We start from the raw sequence: 25,525 nt of genomic DNA on the forward strand, positions 1-25,525 counted from the left end.
CGTCGCCTGAGTCCAGGCTCGCCTGCCCGCTGCCCAGGCAACAGAGCCTCCGGTCCCCCCCGGTCCCGGGAGACGCGTGAGCCTGCCAGTCCCCCCGCGGGATGCAAAGGCAAAAGGGAACAGCGGCTGTAAAATTCTATACAGGCAAAACTGCGGACACCTAAGATGACGCAATCTCCGCGCGAGGTGGGGCGGGGCTCCGCGAGGACCTCACCCTGGAGACATCACCTGGGAAGCGGAAGCCGTCTATAGAGAGGTGGAGGGTGAGGGTGACGGTGTTTCGGGTGAGCATTTTTCTCTGTTCTCCGGTACCTTGGTAACGGTTAGGGCCGGGAACTGGAGGTCTGCACTGGCCCAGCAGCGATCAGAGCGGCTGGCCGGCGGTGGGTTCGGGCCTCTGGAGCGGAAGGTCAGAGTGAGTTCCCGAGAGGGGGTGGCGCCTCGTTCGTTCTGCCCAGAGAATGGGAGATTTGGGGTTTTCTGGGTTCCCGCTTCTCCTGCTCTTTTCTCTGCTGAGAACGCCTTCTGTCTAAATACTGTTTGTTCTTGTAATCCCGGTTCAGATGCCGTCGTCCCTAGGAGCCTTCTCCTACAATCCCCACTGTCAACGTTTTCTCTCCCTCGCTCCGAAAACCTTTCTGCTCGTTTCTTCTCCCGAGCGCTACCACCTCTTACACCACCCGACACCTCTTGATCCGGTTGCTTTCTGCCCGTTACCTCCCCTGGGTAACACATGGACCAGGGCTCACGAATTTCCTTGGGTCGTAGCAAAGTGCTCATCCCGTATTTTTGTCTTCCCGGCCAGTGCGCGCTGGGGCAGGGTCCAGATTCTGGCCATCTCTAGCTTCAGCATAGGGGAGACCTGTGCAAAGACCACTGATTAGCGAGTCTGGAGCCTCCCCATCAGAATCGTACTGTGCCAGGTCTCAGCTTTTGCGACCCTGGCTTTACCTCTAGAAGTTTCATTCCTCACCTGTAAGGTTGCTAATGGAGAGTTCATGAAAGGAACCAGGGGATGTTTGTATGCCTGCGGGGATGACTTTGTAAACTGTCCAGCACCCCACGCAAGGGAGGGACTGGTTGTTTGGGAGAGAGGAGTCTGCTGTGCTTCAAAATAGGAGATAATTAACCTGTATCCTCTTGGCCAGCTAGGGAATGCTATGTGGTTTGAAAAATGTTTGTATATTTGTGCTGGCCTATTGTAAGGGCTTTATCTGCCTTGCCTTTATGACGGGTTTTGTTTGTTTGTTTGTTTGTTTGGGGTGGTGTTTCAAAGACTCTGCAATCCAGCTAATTCACTCCTCTCATTTTACAGACAAGACCTGAAAGGGAAGGGAATCTCCCCAGAGTCACAGAGTAATTGGTAGAGTTGGTCAAGAACCTAAGCCTGTAACTGAAGAGACCAGAGGTCTTTCTGTTAGACTTCTTGGGAAGAGACGGTAAGGTACTTTCGCTTCATACCATCTTTTTCTTTTTTAAACCCCCGGTCTCTCAGCTCTCCCAGCCATAGGCCTTCTCACTCTGTATTATAATTACTTTCTTACTTTCTGTTTCCTTGCTAGAATGTCATCTTTCCAATGACAGAAGTTGTGTCTTGTTGTTTGTTCTTTATTCCCAAGGCTAGGCTGGGCTCATAGATGATATTAAAGGTAATGGGAAAAATCTACTAAACACATTTAATGCAGGCATGTTCCATGTAATTATAATGAAATCTTCACAATGGACCTCTATGTAATTTCTAGTATTCCCATTTTACGGATGAGGAAACAGATTTAGGGAAGGGAATGTGCACCAAAAGGGCGGCTGGTGAAGGCCTTTGGGGATTTCAGGTTCAGAAACAAATCCATTTAATTTTCCTCCTCCAGTTCTTCGCAAATTATCTTGTAGAAAAAATGCCCAAAGTGAAAAGGAGTCGGAAAGCTCCCCCAGATGGTTGGGAGTTGATCGAACCAACGCTGGATGAATTAGATCAAAAGATGAGAGAAGGTAAGTGTGGAGTTTCTAACTGGGTGAACGGCGTCTAAGAGTCACAGGCTTTGATGTGTCCAGGGGCAGGCAGAAATGCAAGTATCATATTGGAAGAGACAGCCCCACTGTGGCCCCTAGACACTGATCTGTTTTGTTTGCTTATTAACTCAGGAATATTAGGAATTCTAGAAAATAAGATGGCATTAATGAAAAGGTCCTCAAAGACGTTTTAGGGCCAACTTTGATACAGAAATCTTCGAGAATAAAGATCGAGTAGTCTACCTCTAATTATTTACTGTTTTGGTTAGGTACATATTTAGAGTCTTACAGAATATATTTACTTGGAAAATCCTGTTCTTTTTCATGTTCACATTTTCTGTAAGAGTTTTATCCAGATTTTTTTTGCATCTCTCTGACAGGTTTCATCACTTTGTTTTTGCATTATCTACTGGTTTTCCAGAATGTGCCACCTTCAGCTCCCTCAAAATGCTGTATGATCCTGAACTTAATGAATCAGTATCGTGTGTTTTTAGAAATCTTATCTGAAGCCATGAGCATCTGTTGGCCTTTATGATCACAGTGTGACCACTTACTCAATTGCTTTTCCAAAAAAAAATTGTTGTTTTTTTCTTTAAGGTATTTATTTATTTATTTGTCAGAGAGATAGAGCACAAGCAGGTGGAGTGGCAGGCAGAGGGAGAAGCAGGCTCCCTATCAAACAAGGAGCCCAGCACGGGACTCGATCCCAGGACCTTGGGATTGTGACCTGAGCTGAAGGCAGAGGCCCAGCCAACAGAGCCACCCAGGCACCCCTAATAACGTTTTTAAGAGACAGTGAGCGCAGGGCCTAGGGGCTCAGAGGGAGAGAGAATCTTAAGCAAGTTCCACATCCAGTGCAGAGTCCGATTGATGGCTCAGTCTTCCAACCCTGAGATCATGACCTGAGCTGAAATCAAGAGTCAGACACTCAACTGATTTAGCCACCCAGGCGCCCCTAAATGGTTGCTTTTGTAAGAATTTTAAACTAATTAAAGATCAAGCATAGGGGCGCCTGGGTGGCTCAGTGGGTTAAGCCTCTGTCTTCAGCTCAGGTCATGATCCCAGGGTCCTGGGATCGAGCCCCGCGTCGGGCTCTCTGCTTGGCGGGGAGCCTGCTTCCTCCTCTCTCTCTCTCTGCCTGCTTGTGATCTCTCTGTCAATTAAATAAATAAAATCTTAAAAAAAAAAAAAAAGATCAAGCATAAACACTTGCATAATGAACATTTAGCTAGATTTTTTTTTTTAAGATTTTATTTATTAATTTGACAGAGAGATCACAAGTAGGCAGACAGGCAGGCAGAGAGAGAGGGAAGCAGGCTCCCTGCTGAGCAGAGCCCAATGTGGGCCTTGATCCCAGGACTCTGGGATCATGACCTGAGCCGAAGGCAGAGGCTTAACCCACTGAGCCACCCAGGCGCCCAACATTTAGCTAGATTAATTTTAAAGAATAACACTTTAAAAGAATTGTTGCTGAGGTTTTGAAGTTAATGGGCCATTTCTTTTGAAGTTTTTGGCATTAGCCAGGTGGCAAAAATCTAAATCTAGTCCATGCCAGGACACGTGTACCTCTAGTTTTCCACTTTGTGTTCCACTTTGTGTGCAGACCTGTATAAAACAACATCCAAGAATGTTCACTTGGTCTTGTGAAAATGGGTCCAAAATGGGAGTGCTGCTCTGATTTAAAGATTGAGAAATGACAAAAGCACTGGGAGGGAGGCTCTGTTTCCAGTTGCCCTATAAGCATGTTTGCCCCCTACCTTTTGAATTGAGATCTAGCTGACATAAAACACTGTATGTTTTAGCTGTATGCCATTTGATATGTATTATGAAAAGATTAACAATAATTTAAGATTCATTATCTTACAGTTTTTTTTTTCTTGTGAGAGCTTTTAAGGCTTACTTTCTTAGCAGCTTACAAATATACCATACAGTACTGTAAACTGTTGTCACCATTTCCCAGGACTTATAACTGGAAGCTTGCTCATGTGACCCCCTTCCCCCATTTCGCCCAGCATCCCCTTTGTTTCTTACGGTCTCTGATCAGATGCCCCGTTGTGCCTTCTTTGAGCACCTGTATAAAATGTCAGCCCCCACGTCCCCTTCTGCGTGGTCTTTTTTGTGGCCTTTACCACTTACTTCTGGGGGCCAGTCCGCGTCCCTGTCCTGGAACACCGCCCCAGAGCTGCTCTGCCTTCAGCCCACACAGGCTGTACTTGCTCAGTCCGCAACACCTGCCTTTTGCCTGGATGACAGAATCCTGTGTGTGGAGCTGAACTCCACACCCCAAGTAGTAGCGTGGCCCCAAAGTTGGGAGGAATGGAGGTACATTTTTTTTTTTAAAGATTTATTTATTTATTTATTTGACAGAGAGAGATCACAAGTAGGCAGAGAGGCAGGCAGAGAGAGGGAGGAGGAAGCAGGCTCCCTGCTGAGCAGAGAGCCTGATGCGGGGCTCGATCCCAGGACCCTGGGATCATGACCTGAGCCGAAGGCAGAGGCTTAACCCACTGAGCCACCCAGGCGCCCCGAGGTACAGTCTTCTTGACCACTCCTTCCGTTTCTCCCCGCTGTAAAAACTGAATAGAGGTAGTGGAGATAGCAGGCAAAGATCAACTTGTAGCTGCTAACGGAAAGAATTGCACTTCAAACAGACCTGTTCAAATCACGTGGCTTACTTTATCTTTTTTCAAGTCACAGCTCTATTGAGATAGAAGTCCTGTTCTGTAAAATGTGCCCTTATGGTGTTGGGGGGTGTTCAGTGTTTTCGGAGTCAGGCAACCCTTACCTCCTAAAGAAACACTGCACCCTTTGGTAGTCAGCCCCTTCCCCCATCCCCCCAGCTGTCCCAGACTGAGGCAACTACTCATCCACATTCTGTCCCCGTAGGCCGTCATCTAGTAGGTGGGCTTTGAGAACTAGTTTCTTTCACTGGGCTTCACATTCTCAAGGTTCATCCGTGTTGTAGCGGGTTGTTTCTTTTTCTGGCTGGATGACACTCGGTTTTGGTGGCGGGGGGGGGGGGTGTTTATCCATTCTATCAGCTGATGGACACTGGGATTGTTTCTGCTTTCAGGCTGTTGTGAATACTGCTGTTTGCACGTTCATAGGAGAGTTTTTGTGGGCACCTGTGTTTTCAGTTCTCTGGGCTGTATACCCAGCAGGAGATCTGCTAGGGCATATGGCAACATTAACTTCCTAAGGAAGAGCCAGACTGTCTCCCAGAGAGGCTGTACCATGTTACATTTCCACCAGCAGCCTATGGTCCAATTTCCCTGCATCCTCAACCCTTGTGCCTGTCTTTTTGATGATAGCCAAGCTAGAGGGTATGAAGTAGGATTGATACTTTATCCCTACTTACAGGTTGTTTTTGTTTTTGTTTTCTTGTGTCCTGTGCAGTGACCACTGCCTGCCACAAGAAAACAAACACACACCTTTTTCTCCGCAGCTGAAACAGAACCTCACGAGGGAAAGAGGAAAGTGGAATCTCTGTGGCCTATCTTCAGGATCCATCACCAAAAAACGCGGTATATTTTTGACCTCTTTTACAAGAGGAAAGCCATAAGCAGAGGTAATGAATTCAATTATCTCGGCTCACCAGCTTGAGTAGCTTTCACATTTACTTAATGGTTCCCGTTCTTGGAACCTCAGCAATTGTCAGTTTTCTTATTGGTAAAAAATGTGGGGAGGGGTCAGCGTTGGCTCAACAGTCTTTTTGGTGAAGAGTAGTGATGGGCTGGGGCAGCTTTGTGATCCCATGGTCTGACGCCCTTTCCCTTCTTGACAGAACTCTACGAATATTGCATTAAAGAAGGCTACGCAGATAAAAATCTGATAGCAAAATGGAAGAAGCAGGGCTATGAGAACTTATGCTGCCTGCGCTGCATCCAGACCCGGGACACCAATTTTGGAACAAACTGCATTTGCCGGGTCCCCAAAAGCAAGCTGGAAGTGGTAACGTCTCTACCCCGTAATGGCTGATGCTCGCGTTTGAGGTCACTTTTTCAGTCCCGAAGTCTGCCCTAGGTGATAGCAAGGGACTGAACATGATTTTGCTGGCTGTCCTGCTGGCCATGCCCCAGGGCGTGATCCCTCTCCTGTGTGGTCCGTGCCAGGCAGTGTGGCAGCTGCCACGTGTTAGGTCTGGGGGCCAACTCCATTGCACCCTTGGGCAAGTTACTGAATTCCGTCCTCACACAGGAATTGGGGGTGAGGACACCTGCCCCCAAAGTGGTGGGGAGGGCCGAGTCGGGGGAGCTCAGGCCGGTCAGCAGGCACTCCTGCCCTTCCCCTCGCATGCTCTCCCCGGGCACGCTCTTCTCCGGGCCTCCTCCTCCGAGCTATTACATCATATTTCTTCTGTCAGAACTTTGTTCTAAAACTTGACTGGGCAGCTCAGGAACGGTGCTGCGTATGCAGCCGCTGAGCTGACAGCATCAGCCTCTCTGAAGTGGAGGCTGGGGGAGGGAGGTGGTTCCTAGGACATTGGCTGTGGTGGCCTTTGAGGGCAGCCCCTTGGCCCATGGTGGGCCAAGCCGGGCGGTCAGGCCGGGCTGCCCACCTCCCCGGTGGCCACCTTTCACACAGGTGCCTCATCACCAGCCCCTTGCAGACCAGTTCTAGTTTGTAGAGCTCTGGGCCAAGGGCTTTACCTCAGCAGGCAGCTCTGTCTCCCAGAATTGTCTGTGAAGTCAGGGAGGAGTGGACATCAAATGAGGGACCAAGGACATCAGATTCTCCCCTGAAGAATCGGGGTGCTGGTTTTCAGGTGGGGGCAGGGGGAGGTGGTAGAGTAGCAGAAGCCACCACACCCCCCTCACCCCGGGATTCTACAGTGGCATTTGATCAGGGGTGTTGCCCCAGCCCTGTGGCCAGAGGAGAGCCCGCTTTTGTCACCATCCAATCTTGTGCATTTAGTTAAGGGTCTTACTCCTCCAAAAAAACAGAACAAAGGAAAATATATATAAACCACTGCTCTAGGCCCTTCTGTTGGGCAGGCCCTCAGCCGGACATCCGGGCACACCCGGCCCAGTAGACAAAACTCTTCTGCCATTCAGATTCCAGTGCACATCCTCGGCCTGTGCCTCTACTAGAACATTCCCCAGCCCAGAGACCCTGAGCCCCGTGGGCAGTAGCGGACCCACTTCCAGCTCACTGCAGGGTAGCTCATGCTCACTTCACGGAACAAGAGTCATTCACAGACTTTTCTGGGGGCTTGTACGTACAGTGACTGCATAAATTAAATGCACAGAGGTGTAGCTTCAGTGTCAGCATCTGTCACAGAAGGCTTTGTGAGGAGTGTCCTGTAGACAGTGAAGTCTGGTGGCCACCTTGGTGGGGGTGGGGGTGGGGGGTGGCCCATAGCAGGAGTGTAGCATCTCCGCTGTCCTCTGTTTCAGGGCCGGATCATCGAGTGCACGCACTGCGGCTGCCGGGGCTGCTCCGGCTGAGGCCCTCAGGCCCTGACCCCTCTTCACCCTGAACTTTGGACTCCATGGGTTTCTGCCTGTCGCGCCACCCCCTTTCCTGGGAGCAGCTCTTCTCGCAGAGCAGTGCTCCTGGTCTGAGTCGGAGCACGGTCTCTACGTGTAAAGGCTTTGGTGTTTCTCAGCTGTGATTTGTAGAAATAAAATTTTTAAACCTTCTGGGTCCAGCATTTATTCTTAACAAGAGCCAGCAGTCTGTGGACCCCAGTGCACGAGCGCCAGGCCCTAGAAACTGGTCCCCTCGGCCCTCCATCCTGACTCTACCTTGTAGACACTGTGTGACTGTGAGCAAGTTCACTTTCCTCATCACTGTGGGGATGGCCACCTCCCAGACGAGGATGACCAGAGACGGTCTGTTAAGGCGGGTCAGGCCGCTCTCGGACCTGCCATGTACTCGTCAGGCACCCTGGGCCCAGCACGTGTCCTCATATACCAACGCCTGCAAAACGCTGCCGCGCTCACTCCGCGCTCGATCCTTCCTCTGGCTTGAGGCCACATGAGGACATGCACAGGCCTGATGCGGAGAGGCTCCTGGGGCTCCCGAGGGGCTCCGTAAACAACACGCCCTTCGTCCCAGCTCTGATGGAGACCCAGCGCCTCCCATCACCTGCCTCCGAGGCCTCCGTCCATCACATCGGCTTCTATAATGTGGCCTTGGTCCCCCTGGTGCTTGGTCCGGAACTTCTGCCACGGGTGGGGGGTTTCCTCTGCTGGCATCACTTTCAGCCACTGCTTATAATAAGCTCGGAAGCCATCAATCTTCTCCAAGTAGGTGTTTTTGCCTTTGTACTATAAATGGAAAAGCATGGGGTTTAGAGGAGCCTGTAGGCACTGCATGCAACCTACGGCTCATCCCAAACCATGGCAGCCGGCTCAGGCCTCAGGGAAGCTGTTCTCATTTCTAGGTGGTTAAGGGGGGAGGGCAGGAAAACTATGGATACTCAAGTCACCTACTGTTGAGAAACAGCTGCTGTGGGGCAGACCACATTCCCATCTGCTGTCTCTCGACGTCGGTGCTGCTGCACTACACCCAGGGATGGCCTCCTGACCCCCCAAGCTAGAATCGCTGGGTGCTATCACTGCCTCCACAGCATGAGCGCCTCCCCTGTGTCCTCTCGGCCCTGCTGCAGTGGTCTCGAGACGGGGAAAGAAATGGAGGGAACAAGAGGCTCGGCAGATGCTAAAAGAAAGCTGGTAAAGATGGGGCACCTGGGTGGCTCAGTGGGTTGAAGCCTCTGCCTTCGGCTCGGGTCATGATCCCAGTGGCCTGGGATTGAGCCCCACATCGGGTTCTCTGCTCAGTGGGGAGCAGGCTTCCTCTTCTCTCTCTCTGCCTGCCTCTCTGCCTACTTGTGTTCTGTTTGTCAAGTAAATAAATAAAAACAATCTTTTAAAAAAAAAAGAAAGCTGGTAAAGAAATGCGTAGGAAAAAAAAAGCAGCCAAAAATATATTGAAGATAAACACTTAGCACACGTGGACAAACAGCTGGATTCAAAAGGTTTAAGAATTCCAGAAGTTGTATGTACCTAATCCAGCCTGAAAGTACATAAAACAAAAACTCGACAGGGACAGACAGAAATAAGTCCCTGTCCTAAGGGAACAGGAGTGTGGTCTAAATCCAGTAAGCTTTAGGCCTGCGGTAGGCTGGTATCTGGACTGAACCTGAGACGATGCCCTCAGAACACTGCACCACGGAGTGGGGCCAAGTCCACTACCCAGAAGATACTTGCAACGTGGAACAAAACATGAGAATCCAGAATACACAAAGACCCCCGAAGAACCAGTAAGGCAAGACTAACCACTAGCTGCTCAGATGCCCAGTTATGCCCTCTGCCTGGCGTACGCTCTGCTGCTGTCTCCCAGGTTCTGACTGAGCCCCCAAAATGGCCCTCATGCGTTGCACCTGCACAGTTGTCCCTGACGCCATACCTGGTGTGTCCCTGCGCCTCTCCCTCCCCACTATGGGGATGGTGTTCCTACAGGCCACAGCTGCCCTGGGGGCACTCAGCATGGGGCACTCCCATGGGCCCTGCATCCAAACCCCCCCAGCCTGCGATCCTCAGCACAACAGGGAGAGAAGTGGCCGTTACAAAGCAGACTCTATCACAGCCTGGCTGCCATCCCCATTCACTGGACGAACAACGGTCTATATGGGGCACCAGGCAATGGGCAGGTACTGGGGAGCCAGGTGGGCAAGGCGGTCAGTCTCCAGCTCCAGGGGCTTATGGGTTTTGTGAAGGTGACAGTCACCTGTGCAGGTGTAATTGCTGGCTGTGAGACACAGCGAAAAGGAACAGCGCTGGATGTGAGGGGCAGGAGGGAGCAGCAGGGCATCCCTGAGAACGAGCCATCCAAGCTGAGACCGACAGGGTGAGGTGCCAGTTACAGGAAGCGGGCAGCCTACTCAAGGCAGAGGGAATACAAAAACCCCGAGGCAGAAGAGGCTATGTCCTACAGAAATGACAGAAGGCCAGTGGGACTGACAGTGAATCCAGAAAGAATGACCAGAGATGGAGTGGGCCACAGGCACTCATGGGCTGTGGTTTAAGGAACTTGGGATTTCTCCTAAGGGAAGCCATTGACAGCTTAAAGCAAGGGAGTTCCAGCTCCGGGAGGCCAGATCTCGGGGGGTGGGCAGGGGGAAGCAGGGCAGTTAAAGAGAGGACAGGCGAGTGAGAGGCTGGCACACACACCCGATCAAAGGAGGGCGGGTACTGCGCGGCAAACTCCAGCTGGCGGATGACCACCTCATTCACAGGGACCCTGTTCTGCCTCATGTCCTTCAAGATGTCAATGAGATAGGTGTAGTCCAGTTTCTTGAGGGCCGCGTTGATGAGGGTGCTGTAGATGTGGGTGTTGGGGGTCATCTGGGATTTCTGCAACAGCACAGACATACGATCAGCGGGGTGACGGCAGCCACTGAGACAAAGCAGCCCTCTGGGTGCGTCAGGCCATTCAGGCCTGCTCTGCGGACCAGCCACCAGGCCAAGAGGATACCCCACTCCAAAAGGAAAGCACACGTGCCCTGCACTGTAGGTCCATGCCCCCCAGCCCCAGGGACCCTATCTTCTCCGGCCTGAAGAACTTGCTCAGAGATCAGCAGACCCAGGCAGTAAAGCACATGCAGAAGACCACCTCCTCGGCTCTTGCCTGCAGGTTTACTGCAATCCCTGCTCCCAGAATGCTGGAACACCCCTGCTCTAGTCATGCCTCCCACCCCTCCTGAGTTGGGGCCAAAACCTGTTCCTCCCCACCACCTCACCCCCCTGCAACCTCCTTCAAGACCCTAACACCCCATTTTCAATGCCAGATCCTGAAGCAACTCACCAGAGTCTACTTTCTCTCCAGTTGGGCCAGTGACTTTTCTACACTTGAAGCTAGAATGACCCCACACTCCCCACCCCCATGCACACTGGGCTGTCGGGGTGCAGAGGTCTGGGGGTTCAGGAGGGCCCAGCTTTCTCCTCGAGCGCCCCTAGTTAGCACCATGGGTCCCCCCAGGCCTGGAGCCACTCACCTTCATGTCTGCAAGCAGCTGCAGACCATCCCTTGGCCTGTGGCACCCGATGGCCAGGTTGCAGAAGGTCTGTAGGTTGGGGACAATGCCCCTCTTTGCCAGGAGTGGCAGCAGCGCCTGTGGGGACAGAGAAGGCATCCCTGGAAGCTGTGACCCACCAAGGCTGGCAGGAGTCTTCTCAGTTGAAGGCCGTGGCTGGCTGGAGACCTCGGGGGCACAGTTCTGCTCGGAAGCCTCACCACTCCCTCCAGGACCACACTGGATGAGGGCTCAGCCTGGCTTGCAAGCACCCAGCTCCCCAGAATTTAGCCGCTCTGTGAGGCCACCCTGCCTTCCGAACCATCTCCACCACGCCAGCCCCCTGCCCCGAGGCCCTTCATATTCCCGCGTCTCTCTGCTTCCCTGCGGGCCGTCCATCCAGCACTCGGCCCTTCAGCATCAACTGAGCACCTGCGGTCTCCCAGGCCCCTGGCCCCACAGTCCAGGCTGGGAGGCAACGCCAACAACAGCGTGGGACGCAGAGCTGAGCCTGTGGGGGCTTGGGGGTGAGGAAAAAGATGCCCTCGTGGCCTGGCTGGCTCAGGGAGGGGCTCTGCTGTGTTCGGCTAGTCTAGAGGAAGGCGTGCTCTCCACTGAGGCCCTGAAGGCGGAGGTGGTGTCTCTGTCACCTCTGATTGCCCACAGGAGCCCAGCTCAGTGCTCTGACCAAAGATCCATTACACAGACACATGGACAAAATCGCATGAGGGCTGTGGTGGCCCATCTGTAGAATGGGGGTAGCCTCGTACTGGCAGAGCCTTGTGGAGTGAGGAACAGGTGGGAAGCTCTTCGAACAGCATCTAACACAGAGGGCTGTATCAGTGTGTTTGTGTGTGTGTGCGTGTGTTGGGGAGTGTGTGTGTGTGTGTTGGGGAGTGTGTGTGTGTGTGTATTTGTGTTGGGGAGTGTGGCCGAAGGGTGGGGACACTCCTGAGCCACCAGGCTCTTAGGCCACAGGTCCCATGGCCCCTGCATGGCTTGTGCTCCTCAGGCGGTGTGAGGATGTCTGGGCTCTGCCTACACTCATCTGTGAGCTCCTCGGTGAGGACAGACAGCGCAGCCAGCCGCTTTGCCCCTCCACTCTCAGCTCTGACCAAGCCCAGTCTGTCAGCTCACTCCCGCAGGGAGGGGTGACGCCCCCTGCAGGGCAGCCAGGTCCTGCAGTCAGAAGGTCTGAGGAGGGAGGAGGAGGAGGGGCCCCAGCCTTGCACCTGGTGCCTACTTCCCAGCCCCTCACCTTTGCCCCCTCCAGATCACCAGACTTGCTCTTCTTCCTCATCAGGGTGTTGAAGAACGTCACGTCGGCTTCCACCTGGTACGTGTCCAGGACGGTCAGCAGTGAGGACTCTGAGGGACTCCCAGGCGCCACCACCTCAGCCAGCAGCGTGAGGGTTTTGATGTTGGGTCGGAGCCCATGCTCTTCCATCTTGCCCAAGAAGCCCTCCAGGCCCCCCATCAAGGCCAGCCTGTCAGCTGGGGTGGTCACAGTCCCAAAGGAGACCACGGCTGGGGAGACTGGTCCCAAGGTCAGGAGGTTAGCCTCCAGCCCGCAGAGAGAAGGTTCTGGGGCCAAGGAAGTGAGGGCCACCTTGTGGTCCGGCTCTGTGTTTGTTTCCACCTCAGGCTGGGCCTTGCTGGGGGCTCTGGCTTCGTGAGGCTCTGGCAGGCTCTCAAGCACCTGAGAAGATTCCAGAAACAGCTGCCTCTCCAAGGCCTCCACATGCAGCCTGACTGACACGCCATCGCCCACCCGGGCCCGGGCTCTCCTCCTTGACCGAAACCCACGTGCCAGGGGCTGGAGCATGACCGTCTCCTCCCTGGGCCTCAGAAGCAGTGCTGAGGCCACCTCCGGGTCCCCCAAGCCACAGTCTCGAGCTGCCCCCAGGAGTAGGTTGTAGCCATGCTGGCTCGGCTGGAGCCCCAGACTCAGCATCTGCCTCCACACCTGCGGGAGAGAGACAAGCTTGGCTCCGAGAACCTTCTCAGAATAGCCTTCAGCAGAGCAGACACAGGGAGTCAACCACTGCTCGGTAAGTGCAAGGGGCACCGGAAGGAGCTGGACAGCATCAAACCCAACGCCAGGCTCCAGAGAACTAAGAATCCTAAGGATCTGAGGACTCCCTGGGAGATCTCATGGGGGCGCTCCTCCTTTCCTCTCTAGCTCACCCCAAACTGTTCTCCACTTTCATCTCTCTGCCCTCTCCCGGGGCCCCTGTACTGGGAACAGACTCTCCCTGGGTCTCTGCCCACCTTCTCTGCACTTCTCTGGGGAGGGATGATCACAGAGTCTACGTTCGGGAAGAGTCTAGGCTGACTCAAGAACTGGATTCAGCAGCACTTCCTGAGCTCCCACTATGGGCTCTGCTTCATGCAGCCTCTGGGCAGGATGAGAGCACAGGGCAGGCACAGCGGAAGGGAGCTCAACAAGGAAGAGCGCCTCCCAAACTGGACACCCGAGGAGCCGTGTCTCCTACTGAGATGAAATCATTTTCACCCCATAGCACGGTGCCCAGCACTGTATACGCTCCACAAAGGACTGCTCTGACCCCATCTAGGGCCCTGACACCCAGACCACACCATTTCTAAGATGCCTGGAGATGCCACACAGGGCTCACTGGTCACCCTGGATTCTTCGTCTGTGGGCTCCAAGGGCATCCACATTCAGGGGGACAAGACCTCACATCCGACTTCCTGTCCTCGTCAGACAAGGCAGGGGCTGGTCAGGCCCACGTGGGTATAGCCTGCAAAAGGTCCGCTGAGCATCCGACAGAGTCTTAAGGAGGGCAGGGATCTCAGCAGGCACCTTCACGGGAAAAGCACGGGCGGAACCGAGGCTTAGCGGGGATTCGGGCTCTAGGAGTCAGACGGACCTCGGTTCAAATCCCAGCTCTCCTTAATAACTGCGGACCTTAGACCAGCTACTTAACCTCTGTGAGCCTCAATTCCCTTGTCTGTGAAACACGACTGACGCGGCCTAGTTTAAGCAGCTGAGTAAGTGCACGACACAAACCAGTTATCAGCATTACAGACTGTTTCTAACTAGAACAGCTCTAGAACAGAGATCAAGATCTTGGCTGATTTTCACTAGAAAGCTACTGTTTCCAGAAGACAGGCAAGCATCCGTCCAGGGCTGTCCCAGATTACTGGGGCTCAGCCTCCATGTGAGTCAACCACTTGGGGGTCTTGCTGAAATGCCAATCCGGACACAGCAGGACCACGGTGGGGCTGAGACCCTGATTTTCTGACAAGCCCCCATCAGCATCAGTGAGGCTGATGCTGCCAGTCTGTGGGGCCCACTTTAAGATGGAGAACCCTAGGTGAGCTCTGGGTCCTTCCCACCTGTGGTACCGTTGCTAACACCGCCACCCCACAGGACTGGGGGCGGGGGGGGGGGATTCTCTCTGGGGATCTGAGGTGGAATCAGAGCTGTGTCTCAACTCTGATGCCTGGGAGAACCTCCCAGGACTACATGCAGACACCTGGGTCCCACGTGCAGAGATGGTGAGTGGCAGCCCATTGGGAGGAGGGCCCAACAACCACTCTGAGTAAGACGGTAAGCTTTGCTAATCTGAGCTAGCTGCCCAGAAGGCCCCTTGGCGAAGGCCAAGAGCGTGGGCTGTGCCCTCACTTGGAGGCAGCCATGCCGCCTCCCCCTGCCAACAGGAGAACGGTGGGCAGCAGTGTGCTTTGCAAAGGCCAAAATATTGCCAACGTAAATCCACCCAGCATGGGGCAGCCATAGGTGCCCAAATGCACATGTGATCATCATTTGCACCTGACACGGGTGCACAGGGGAAGGGGGGCAGCAGGAGAGGCAGGAAGGCAGAGCTGGGAGGGACGGACCTGTAGGGCATATCGGAAACCTGTCTTCTTGTCCTGGATGCAGCCCATGAGCAGGTAACTGAAGGTCTCCTCTGTGACTGCATGTCCTTTCTGGACGATCTCCTGGAGGAGGGAGTGAAGGCTACCATGAGAACCTGTGGCAGAGCCCAGGGTCTGATGGGTCTGAATCAGGGCAGACAGTCCTGGGGCAGGCCCAGGATGTGTACCTGGGGCAGGCGAGACCTGAATCTGGCTCTAGAGTGGCTGGGAACCAGCTCCTGAGCAGACGCGTCCAACTCCACCTGCATTCCCTGCCCCTCTCCTTCCAGGCTGCTCTTCCTGGCTGATGCATCATCTCTGGGTAGCCCCTCTGCGAAGACCATGCCAGCAGCCACTTTTAGGCCCTGTGCCCAAGACATTGGGACCGCAAAGAGCTGGCTTCAAGTCCCAGCTTTGCCCACCTGTGAGTGTGGGCAAGGCAGGAAGCTCCCTGGTCCCAGCCCCATCTGTCACGGGCATGACCTACCGCAGAGGGTGTCCGGAACAGCCCCACAACAGACTGTGCTCGAGGGACTTGTAACCCCTGGCCTCCCTCAGACCTGTCAGGGTTGGCCATGGCCTTCTTGAAATGTTCTTCCGCCTCTCAGCCCCTCGGGGCTCCTCCTTGAGCCTCTCTTCCTCTGTCTCGTGAGCGTGGCTATTCCCATACTACCCTGCCACTGCCACTCTCCGGTCCCTACCTCTGTCGCCAACCCTGCCACCTCAGTGAGGTGTTTTTTTTTGTTTGTTTGTTTTTTAAGATTTTGTTTATTTATTTGACAGAAAGAGAGACAGAGAGAGACGGAATACAAGCAGGGGGGGTGGGAGAGGGAAAAGCAGGCGTCCTGCTGAGCAAGGAGCCCTACACAGGGCTCCATCCCAGGACCCCGGGATCATGACCTGAGCTGAAGGCAGATGCTTAACTGACAGAGCCCCCCAGGCACCCCTCTCAGTGAGGTTTTAGTTCGTGCTCCCTCCTCCTGGACCATCACAGCTGTCTCTTAACTGGTCCCCCTCCCCCACCAGCCAGAGTGACCTGCATAAAATACCAGTGGCATCTCTGGACAGGTCAGAGGCCTATCGACCACACTGCCCTCTTCTGGAAGCTTCAACTGCCAGCCTCTCACACGGCACCCTTTGGAGGGATCTGTCTCTCTCAAGGAACTCTCCAGGCTTGAGACCCCATGATCCTGCCTCTCCTGCCAGCTCAAGGCAGCCAACCCAGGGTCTGGTCAAAGGCTGCTATGTACCATGTGGTGCCTGGACAGCTCATCAGGTCCTCTCTCCTGCCGGGCGGAGGGGGGGAAACCTCACTACGTGCAGTGAGGAAATGCGTCAGTCAGCAGTGGAAAAAGTGAGACAGAACTTAAGAGCAGACAGCAAGTCCGCCCATGGGCCTGAGGGAAGACAAAGCTGCCAAGGGCGTGCCGAGGTTCTCCTGAGGTTTGGTCGTGGGGACCTAGAGCCTTCCTGTAGGTGTTACCTCATGTTTGTCTCCCTCCCCACGCTGAGAGGGCAGAACCACCAGCCCGCTCATGCTCCTCCCTGCTTAAACCCCTTCACTGTCTCCGCTGAAACTGGGAATAAAAAACCCTCCTTACAGCTGGACAATAAAAAAAGCCACAGGGGCACATGGGTGGCTCATCTGGTCCTGATCTCAGCTCAGGTCTTGATCTCAGAGTTAAGAGCTTGCTTCCAAGCTCCAACACAGAGCACAATTTTAAAAACAGAAAAAGAAAAGAGGGGTGCCCGGGTGGCTCAGTCGGTTAAGCGGTTGCCTTCAGCTCAGGGAATGATCCCAGGGTCCTGGGATCGAGCCCCACATCGGGCTCCCGGCTCAGTGGAGAGCCTGCTTCTCCCGCTCCCTCTGCCTGCCACTCTGCCTGCTTGTGGTTTGTCTCTCTCTCTGTCAAACAAAACAATAAAATCTTTAAAAAAAAGAAAGAAGAAAAAAGAGACTTTGGGCCAAAGGGCCCTCAAGGGCCAAAGCCCTGACCCAGCCAGGCCCCTGTTCAGCACTCCCATGTCCCCCTCCCCTACTTCCCTCAAACCTGGCACCTCCTGGAAACCAAGGAGTTTTGTTCCCACTGCTCTCGCTGAGCAGGAGGCCTTGGCGCACTATGAAGCCCCGCCCCTCACTGTGGCACCAAGGAATCCCACATAACAAGTCACAGCACATACAACCCACTGCCATCCTAGGGGCAGGGCCTCTTTATCTGTCAGACTGAGGCCTCTGAGCATTGCTGAACCTGAGCCCGACTCCTTATCAGCCCCTGAAACCTCCTGTGAGGGACACAGAGAGCTACAGCCTCACATCCGCTGCCATGTGAGACCGGCCCCCCACGGGGTACCCTCACCTTGAACACATCAAGGCACATCCTGAGGTCTGCGCACATGGCAGCCATCTTCAGCAGCGCATGGTACGTTTTCAAGTTGAGCTGGAAGTTTCGGGCCTGCAGCTGCTGCCGGAGCTTCAGGGCGCTCTGCAGAGCAGAGTCCTTCCAGGGGGACTCGGCGCAGACGTTGAACAGGGCTGTATAGGTGGCATCTGATGGCTCCAGGTCCCGCTTTTTCATCTGCGGAGATGGGAAGACACCTGGAAGCGGCTCTGGGGTCAGCTGCACATACAGGTGAAGCCGAACGGAGGGAAAGCTAGAGAGGACCCCGCTCCTGCATTAAACAGGCCCACTAGCAGGGCCAGTGCTAAGGCAGGGCTGAGTGGTGTGTTGGAGCCTCCTTCTCCCAGACCCGGACTTGGCCTGAGGGCCTCTGAAAACGGACACTGTATCTAGACGCACCAAAGAGTCATCCTCAACACGGCCACCAGCCCACTGTGGGCCCTAGAGGCTTTTAGCAGGGTCCTCCTGATGCTCCCAGGTCACCCCGACTCTTAAGACCCAAACAGTGGATCTGGTCCGGGAAAAGGCAGGAAGAGACCATCCAGACCAGCTCTAGACTTTACTAACTGAGGGGTCACGGGCCAATGAGCTCCTTGCTGGGAAAATGCAGATGATACCGACACCTTGAAAGGCTGTTGCAAGGGAGAGCTAGGAGAGTGGCCCCCAGACCAGCAGTGGCCAGGAGCATGTCACTGCAGCACATCTCAGGACACCCTGTGTCCCCCGGCCCTGCAGAGTCACAAACCACAGGGTGAGGCTTCCACTCTGCTTCTCAAACCCTCTGGGTGACTGAGCGAGCTGGAGTCTGAAAGCTCCCGGTAAAGCCAAGTGCTAATACGGAGATCACCTAAGTGACAGGTATTTGAAAACTTTCTTTACTGACTTTGCAGCTTTGGTATAAATCTGAAATTGTTCCAAAATAAAAAGTTTATTGAAGAAAAAAAAAAGCAACAGATTATCAATAACTTAAGAGGGAATAACTTAAGAGGGAACTGTGCTTCTCTGAGGTGACAGGTAGCATGTCACTTAAGAATCCTCCAAATGTGCAGAATCACGGAGACCACACCGTGAACTGAGAACCATGGGAAACGCCCCCTGGCACCAGCTCCCCCTCACTTAGCACCTGAATGCTTTTCTGCTGGTCAAGGAAGGCCCCTGCTGTTCTCCACAACAGTGTTTCATGAGGTCTGTTAGAGGATACCTCAGTTTATCACTTGTAACCACAATTCCTCCCCCTTGCTTCCAGCCAGAGACCCAGAGACGATCCAGCCTCAAGCAAATGCATTGCAAATGACAAGAAGTCTTGCTGGGATGAAGGAGGAACCCAGTTCCGGGCAGCAAGAGAAGATGGGATCCCTCCTCCTAGAGCCTGCTATCTTCTTAGACAAAGCTCTTTCCTAACTCACAGAGGAAATAGCTTCCTGGCTCTGAGAACCATAAGCACAAGAAGTGGGCAACTATAGAATGAAACCATCTTCCAAGAGGAATAAAAGCTCCTTTTCAGAGGACCAGCTTTGGAAGCCAAGTGCTCCTGTGTGTCCAGTGTGGGGAGCAGGGGTGAGGGGATGTGAACACACCAAGGACAGCGGTGGAGAAGGAAGGGGGCGCTTGGGGCCTGCTGTGGTCAAGGAAGGTCATGTAATCATCCAAGATCGCCTCCACTTTACAGAGGATGAAACAGAGGCCGGGAGGTTAGTCTGGCTGCAGTAATGCACGCACGTGACATCCTACCATGTGAGCCAGCTCTCTCTGCCTCTGAAGCCCAGGCTCTCTGGAGCCTAGCCCTCCACCTTCTGGCCCTGGGCACCCCCCCACCCCCCCCACCCTGCACTTACATCATTGTAGAGCCGGAAGGCCTTCTTCAGGTATCCCGCCCGCCCGCAGCCACCGATCAGCACCGTGTAGTTGCACTCAAGGGGCTGGAGTCGCTCCTCCTTCAGCATCTGCCGCTCAAACAGGTCCAGGGCCTCGGCCAGCTGGGAGGAAGGGAACATGGGAGGAGGCTCAGGGCAGCCTTTGAGAACCTCAGCAGAGGGAGCAAGACTGAGACTGAGGGACTCTCCTGGGTCTGCCCAGGAGCTACACAGCCGCCCTGGGCTTCTGCCACCAGCCTCTGGGTCCCTGTGCCAGGAAGAAAAGCCCACTAAACTCCCACCACCTGTGAAGGCTCTTGGCCCCACTGCCAGGGCTGCCTTCCCTCCAGCCAGATGATGAACTCCTTGAAGGCAGGGCCATCCATGTCTTTGCCTCTTTGTGGGCCTACAGTAGAGCCAGGGCCTGGCTCTCAGTAAGTCCTGAGAAAATGTTAATTCTGCAAATCCTGGGATCTGTCCTGTCCTTGCTTCCTGGCTGACCCCATCCGTAGTGCCAGCCCTCTGGTTCTAAGCAGGAATGGGAGACCACATTCTGCAAAGGCTGGTGAGCACTCTCAGGGCCACTGTGCTGCACGATCGCAGGGGGGCCATTCATAGCAACAGACTCCTGCGGTGGCACAAGACAGCAGCCCCAAGGGACCAGCTTCCACTGGCTGCAAATCCCTTTGGCCCACAGTCATCTCTACCCCATCCCTACTCCTTACACCGTCCCCTTTAAATCCTCAGTTCACCCCTTTACAACTTAATTTTCTTTTTCATCCAGTGGTTTAACCAGTAATGACTGAATCCTGCAAGGTCTATTTGCTAGGGATACAGCTGTGAAGAGAGAGCTCCTTTGTGGAACACATCTTCTAGTGTGGAAAGACAGACACCAAGTGAGAAAACTAAGACAAAAAAAAAAAAATACTGTGTCAAATGGTGTTAGGTTTTTTTTTTTTAAAGATTTTATTTATTTATTTGACAGAAATCACAAGTAGATGGAGAGGCAGCCAGAGAGAGAGAGGGAAGCAAGCTCCTGGCTGAGCAGAGCCCGATGCGGGACTCGATCCCAGGACCCTGAGATCATGACCTGTGCCGAAGGCAGCGGCTTAATCCACTGAGCCACCCAGGCACCCCTGGTGTTAGGTTTTTTGTTTTTGAAGATGTTATTTATTTATTTGAGAAAGAGAGAGAGAATGAGAGGGGAGAAATTCAGAGGGAGAAACAGACTCCCCACAGGGCCAGGAGCCTGATGCAGGACTCAATCCTGGGCCTCAGGGATCATGACCCAAGCCAAAGGCAGTTGCCCAACCAACTGAGCCACCCAGGTGCCCTGGTGTTAGGTTTTAAAACAAAAACAAAGGAAGAAGTGCCAAAAGAAGGGGATGTGAGATTCAGTTTTAGATGTTACAGTCAAGCAGAGCTTCACCCAGAAGATGACAGAAGAACAACAATCCGAAGGAGGTGAGGGAAGAACAACAGTGTCTATGAAAATAGCCAGTGCAAAGACCCTGAGGCAGGAGTGTGCCTGGGAGTTGGAGTTGGAGAAGCAGAGAGGAGGCCGGGATGGCTGTAGCACTGTGAGGGAAGAGGACATAAGAGTAGAGAGGTAAGAGGGGTAAAAGGAGACCCTACAGGCTTCAAAAGCTGTTGTGAGGGCTTTGGCTTCTATTTGTTTCTCAACTTTTAACCATGGAATGGTTCACATATACACAAAAGTAAAGAAAGTAGTATAACTACAATGGTTATTAACGTGGCCATGGAGTGCTTGGGTGGCTCAGTTTGTTAAGCATCTGTCTTCAGCTCGGGTCATGATTCTAGGGTCCTGGGATCAAGCCCGATGTCCGGCTCCCTGTGGACAGCCTGCTTCTCCCAGTCCCTCTGCAGCTTCCCCTGCCTGTGTTCTCTTTCTCTATGTCAAATAAATAAATAAATAAATTTAAAAAAATAAAAATCTGGCCAATCTCGTTCATTTATACCTTGTACTCCTGCTCCAAACTGAATTTTCTTATTTTTAACCAGGCTCCACACCAAAATTAGAGCCCAACATGGGGCTCGAACTCACAACCCTGACATCAAGACCTGAGCTGAGATCAAAAGTCAGACACGTCTCTGACTCAGGCCCCTGAAATGAATTTTTTGAAGCACATTTCCAGACATTATATCATTCATTCCCCAGATCTTCAACACACACCTCTAAGAGATTTTTGAACACAGATGCAATGTCATGATCAACACCTAGGAAAGTGAACAGCAGTGTCATCGAACACATTAAGAGTCCTGGAAAGGGGGCACCTGGGTGGCTCAGCGGGTTAAGCCTCTGCCTTCGGCTCAGGGCATGATCTCAGGGTCCTGGGATCGAGCCCCACATTGGGCTCTCTGCTCAGTGGGAAGCCTGCTTCCCCCCTCTCCCTCTGCCTCCCTCTCTGACTATTTGCTGTCAAATAAATAAATAAAATCTTAAAAAAAAAAAAAAAGGAAGAGTCCTGGCAGAGTAACATAATTTGCTTTAACAGCGTGGCTCTGTGCTTTGCACAGACTTGGGAGGAGCGGGTAAGGGCAGCAGGGAGCCCGGTGGCAACTGTGATAGCTGAGGGGGTGAGGATAAGGTGAGGCCTGGGTTTCCAGGGGTAGCACTGTGAGAAGTGAGGACTGGCAACATTTTGAAGCTCCCACTGGTGAGAGATAGAGAAGAGTTAGGGACGGCCTGAAGGCTTCTGGCCTGAGTGGATGGAATGACAGGATCGCCATTCAGTGAGATGAAGACGGTGCAGGGAAAACAAGGCTGGGAACCGAACTTTCAGGCCCGTATGGGTGAGTGTAAGGGAGCTGGTGAGGTAGCTAGAGATACAGACCAGGAAGGCTGGGCTGAAGGTAATAACTTGAAAACTGCAACAAGGAGTGGGGCCCCCAAATGTCAGGTGGCTGGTGGATCGCGCGGCACAGCACCCGGGGTGAAGACAGAAGAGCCCTGAGCATCCAAATACTTAGAGATCAGGAAGGTAATGCAGCCCCTCCAAAATACTGGGCTACCAGGGAAGTCGAACCAGGAATCCCAAGGTCCCCTCACCTTCCCTTCTCTGATCAGGCGTTTGCACTGGAAGAAGTACCAGTAAGGCGTGTTTCTGCGGCCCCGCCGTATCTCTGGCTCCAGCTCCGTTTCCTCGTCTTCAGCACTCTGTTCCCTGAGCCGTAGGTTATACAACTGGGCTGTTGATTTTTGGAATATTTTCCTCGAGGAGTACTTGTTGGAGAGGGTCCCAAAGCTCTCTTCCTCCTCCTCCTGAGAGGCCACGGGGTCAGGCTGGCTCAGGTCAGAGCCGAGGCTGCTTGTGCTCTTCCCGTTCCCCTGGCCAAGGGGCAGCTGCGAGGGGGAGCTGCTGCAGGGTCGAGTCAGCCCCGCAGCCCTCAGCCCTGTAGGCCCCTCCCTGCCTCCTGTGCAAGTGGCTCCGAGAGGGTTAAGGTGCTGGAAGGCAGACAGTCCTACGGGGCGGAGTCCAGAGAAGAGCCGGGCCAACCTCATGAGGTCCATCTCTGGCTTTCTCCTCCAGGGCCTGGCACAGGTCAGAAACATAATGAAAACTACTGGGGTCTGTAGTCCCGAAAGGCAGAAAGAAGACAGAGAAGGGACCACAAGCCCGAGCGCTAAGGTTAGAATGCCTAGGTTCAGATTTCATTCTTGCCAAAGAACCATCCGTGAGTCCCTGGGCACTCGCCACTCTGGTCAGTCTCCTGCCCTGTGAACTGGGGTTACCTGGACCTAATACCCACACAGCACTGTAGCAATGATCGAATGAGGCCTCTAATACACGGCGTGTGGCACGGTGTTGGCAAGTAAACCACTCAACAGACGAAAGCTAGGGGTATTCTCAAGCTATGATCTAGGAGACCAGGCACTGAAGTTAGAGCTGAGTTTGACTCCTGGCCAGAGCCGTGTGACTAGGCCCATTCCTTGACCTTCCCGTGCCTAGATTTCTTCAGCTACAGGATGAGGACGATCCCACCAACCTCACCACAAGGTTATAAAGATCAAATGAGATGTTTTTAGTACCTCTCATTTAACAGGTATTTAAAAAATTGTAGCTATTTTAATATGTTACGAGAAAAAAAAAAAAAAAAACAACATTCTGGGCCTCTGCCCAGGGAAGTTAACTCGAGCATGCCTTTTCTGCAAAATTTGTGGATAAATGGGCTAGAGTTGTGTTGTTAATACACTAACCACTGGCCACATGCAACTACTGAACACCTAAAATGTGTCTAGTCTAAATGAAGATATGCTTTTAGTATAAATCACACACCAGAGTTCAAAGATTTCATACCAAAAAAGAAGGTAAATTAAACACAATAATGTTGGGGCACCTGGGTGGCCCAGTGGGTTAAGCCTCTGCCTTCGGCTCAGATCACAATCTCAGGATCCTGGAATCGAGCCCCACATCTCCCTCTCCCTCTGTCTGCCTCTCTGCCTACTTGTGATGTCTCTGTGTCAAATAAATAAATAAAATCTTTTAATAAACAAAACAAACAAAAAACAAAATAATCTTTCAACACATCGAAATGATAATTTGGGGTATATCAGGCTAAAAAATTTAATTTTATTTTTCACGATTTGTAAGCTTTGTTTAATGCAGCTACTTGGAAATTTTAAATCATATATGTGCTTGCATTCTATTTCTACTGGTCTGCATACTTGAAACTCTTTAATAAAAAAATATCAGGGGGCACCGGGTAATGGAGAGCTCAGCTTCTCCCTCTCTCTTCTGCTCTCCCTACTTGTGGTCTATCTCTCTATTGAGTAAATAAATAAAATCTTAAAAAAATAAATAAATAAAATAAAAATCAGGGAAAACCTGGGTGGCTCAGTCATTTAAGCATCTGTCTTAGGCTCAGACCACGATACCGGGGTCCTGAGATCTGCTTCTCCCTCTCTCTCTGCTGCTTGCTCTCTCTCTCTGTCAAATAAGTTAATAAATCTTAAAAAAAAAAAAAAAAAAAAAAGAAAGAAAGAAAATGTAAAATTACATATGTGCTCATATTATATTTCTGTTAGAGTGGCAGGCCTCACCAGATGTGCAATGGTAAGGGCCCTCTGTACTAGTGTCAGTGGGGTGCTGGTCAACAGAGGCTGTCTAATACGCTCAGCAAGCTATTCCCCTTCCTGAGCCTCAGTTATTAATCAATCTGCAATCACTTCAGAGGCCTAATTTTACATTTTCAAGTAGCCACATTAGATAAAGTGCTTCTTTTTTTACAAAAAGATTTTATATTTTTCTGACAGACAGAGATCACAAGTAGGCAGAAAGGCAGGCAAAGAGAGAGGGAGGAACAGACTTCCCGCGGAGCGGAGATCCCAATGCGAGGCTTGATCCCAGGACTCTGGGATCATGATCTAAGCCCAAGGCGGAGAGGCTTAACCCACTGAGCCACCCAGACGCCCCTAGATAAAGTGCTTCAGTGCGTTAAATGAAATGCACCGCATTGCAAGAAAAAACCCCAATGATATTGAAATAAGTGTCAAGACGTTAAAAAAAAAAAAAAAAAAAAACTCCTATACAAGTACACATGCTGCTTTTTTGACGCTTTAATACCAAGATCCTGCCATCCTGTCACCGCAGTGGCTAATATAAACAATAGCTTGTGGCTGCTACAGCTACTATAATTTACACTCATCACCATTAGAAACCCGACTGAGGGACGCCTGGGTGGCTCACTGGGTTAAGCGTCTGCCTTCCACTCGGAGTATGAGTCCAGGGTCCTACGATCGAGTCCCGCATCCGCTCCTTGCTCAGCGAGGAGCCTGCTTTTCCCTCTGCCTGCGGCTCTCCCTGCTTGTGCTCTAACAGATAAGTAAATAAAATCTTAAAAAGAAAAAAAAAAAATCACGACTTAGTTCAGGGCGCTGTTAACGCTACTCCGTCAGTCACGGAAGGAAATGCTCATTTCACACCGAGAAAACTAAAGGTGCAATTTTCTTCCTACCCAAGTTCCTCAACCTGCCCAAGCTAATAACTCCTGAATTAGAGACGCGCCACCGCTGTCCCCTCTGGGGCACCCGCCCCTCCCTAGACGCTCCCCTGGGCGCTCTGGCCAGCCCGACCCCCTCCACACTGGCCTCTGGAGCCTTGGTTGTCTCACTAGACGTCCGACCCCAGCTGCGACACTCCCTGTCCGGACTCCCGCTCCCATGTCACCCCCAGTCCCGCTCCGCGTCACCGCGCCGCGTGGCCCCCAGTCCCGCTCCAGCCTCACCTCGCGGCGGACCAGGTTCTCCTTCCCAAGGACCTTCTGGTAGGCGCGCGCCTCAGCCGACTTCACGCAGGCGCACTCGGAGACGCGAACTCCCCGCCCCGTGCGCGCGGAGGCGGGTT

At 52.7% G+C, this 25,525-nt stretch overlaps 2 protein-coding genes and 1 long non-coding RNA gene across 14 annotated transcripts; 2 read left to right on the forward strand and 1 right to left on the reverse strand.

The window, feature by feature from the left end:
• The first annotated feature begins 151 nt into the window (after positions 1-151).
• Positions 152-7,649, forward strand: BUD31 (BUD31 homolog). Of its 8 annotated transcripts, none has more exons than XM_082712794.1 (6): positions 152-284; positions 1,316-1,444; positions 1,866-1,986; positions 5,453-5,575; positions 5,792-5,958; positions 7,404-7,649. In XM_082712794.1, exons 3-6 carry the CDS (start codon positions 1,893-1,895, stop codon positions 7,452-7,454), a joined length of 435 nt encoding a protein of 144 aa, XP_082568920.1. In that variant the 5' UTR covers positions 152-284; positions 1,316-1,444; positions 1,866-1,892; the 3' UTR covers positions 7,455-7,649. The 8 variants fall into 8 exon arrangements, with proteins under 8 accessions (XP_082568920.1, XP_082568922.1, XP_082568918.1 ...); XM_082712796.1 differs by having other exon boundaries at positions 1,888-1,986; XM_082712792.1 differs by having other exon boundaries at positions 1,316-1,439.
• Positions 1,995-5,366, forward strand: LOC309854081. Its single transcript, XR_014306084.1, has 2 exons — positions 1,995-4,329; positions 4,538-5,366. It is a non-coding gene; the product is annotated as an uncharacterized lncRNA (long non-coding RNA).
• LOC309854054 (pentatricopeptide repeat-containing protein 1, mitochondrial-like) lies at positions 4,664-25,496 on the reverse strand. 5 transcript variants are annotated; one of them, XM_082712724.1, is made up of 10 exons: positions 25,407-25,485; positions 24,869-24,993; positions 22,231-22,714; positions 19,143-19,283; positions 17,266-17,484; positions 14,891-14,992; positions 12,285-12,992; positions 11,009-11,125; positions 10,185-10,367; positions 4,664-8,279 (listed from the first exon to the last, which is right to left on the reverse strand). In XM_082712724.1, exons 3-10 carry the CDS (start codon positions 22,690-22,692, stop codon positions 8,094-8,096), a joined length of 2,118 nt encoding a protein of 705 aa, XP_082568850.1. In that variant the 5' UTR covers positions 22,693-22,714; positions 24,869-24,993; positions 25,407-25,485; the 3' UTR covers positions 4,664-8,093. The 5 variants fall into 5 exon arrangements, with proteins under 5 accessions (XP_082568850.1, XP_082568849.1, XP_082568848.1 ...); XM_082712723.1 differs by having other exon boundaries at positions 24,869-25,015; positions 25,407-25,473; XM_082712722.1 differs by lacking the exon at positions 24,869-24,993 and having other exon boundaries at positions 25,407-25,490.
• Positions 25,497-25,525: the final 29 nt, after the last annotated feature.

This window comes from Mustela nivalis (assembly GCF_964662115.1).
Source record: "Mustela nivalis genome assembly, chromosome: 19".
NCBI classification, from domain to species: Eukaryota; Metazoa; Chordata; class Mammalia; order Carnivora; family Mustelidae; genus Mustela; species Mustela nivalis.

What these genes read in the sequence shown, in the direction of transcription:
- LOC309854054 (XM_082712722.1), bottom strand. Translation starts at nt 22,692, where the DNA reads ATGGACCTCATGAGGTTGGCCCGGCTCTTCTCTGGACTCCGCCCCGTA. An exon ending in AGCTGCTTGCAGACATGAAG is followed by an intron (nt 10,368 to 11,008) that starts GTGAGTGGCTCC and finishes GTGCTGTTGCAG; the next exon opens with AAATCCCAGATGACCCCCAA. An exon ending in ACCCGCCCTCCTTTGATCGG is followed by an intron (nt 8,280 to 10,184) that starts GTGTGTGTGCCA and finishes TTCCATTTATAG; the next exon opens with TACAAAGGCAAAAACACCTA.
- BUD31 (XM_082712794.1), top strand. Translation starts at nt 1,893, where the DNA reads ATGCCCAAAGTGAAAAGGAGTCGGAAAGCTCCCCCAGATGGTTGGGAG. An exon ending in GAGGAAAGCCATAAGCAGAG is followed by an intron (nt 5,576 to 5,791) that starts GTAATGAATTCA and finishes CCTTCTTGACAG; the next exon opens with AACTCTACGAATATTGCATT. An exon ending in CCAAAAGCAAGCTGGAAGTG is followed by an intron (nt 5,959 to 7,403) that starts GTAACGTCTCTA and finishes CCTCTGTTTCAG; the next exon opens with GGCCGGATCATCGAGTGCAC.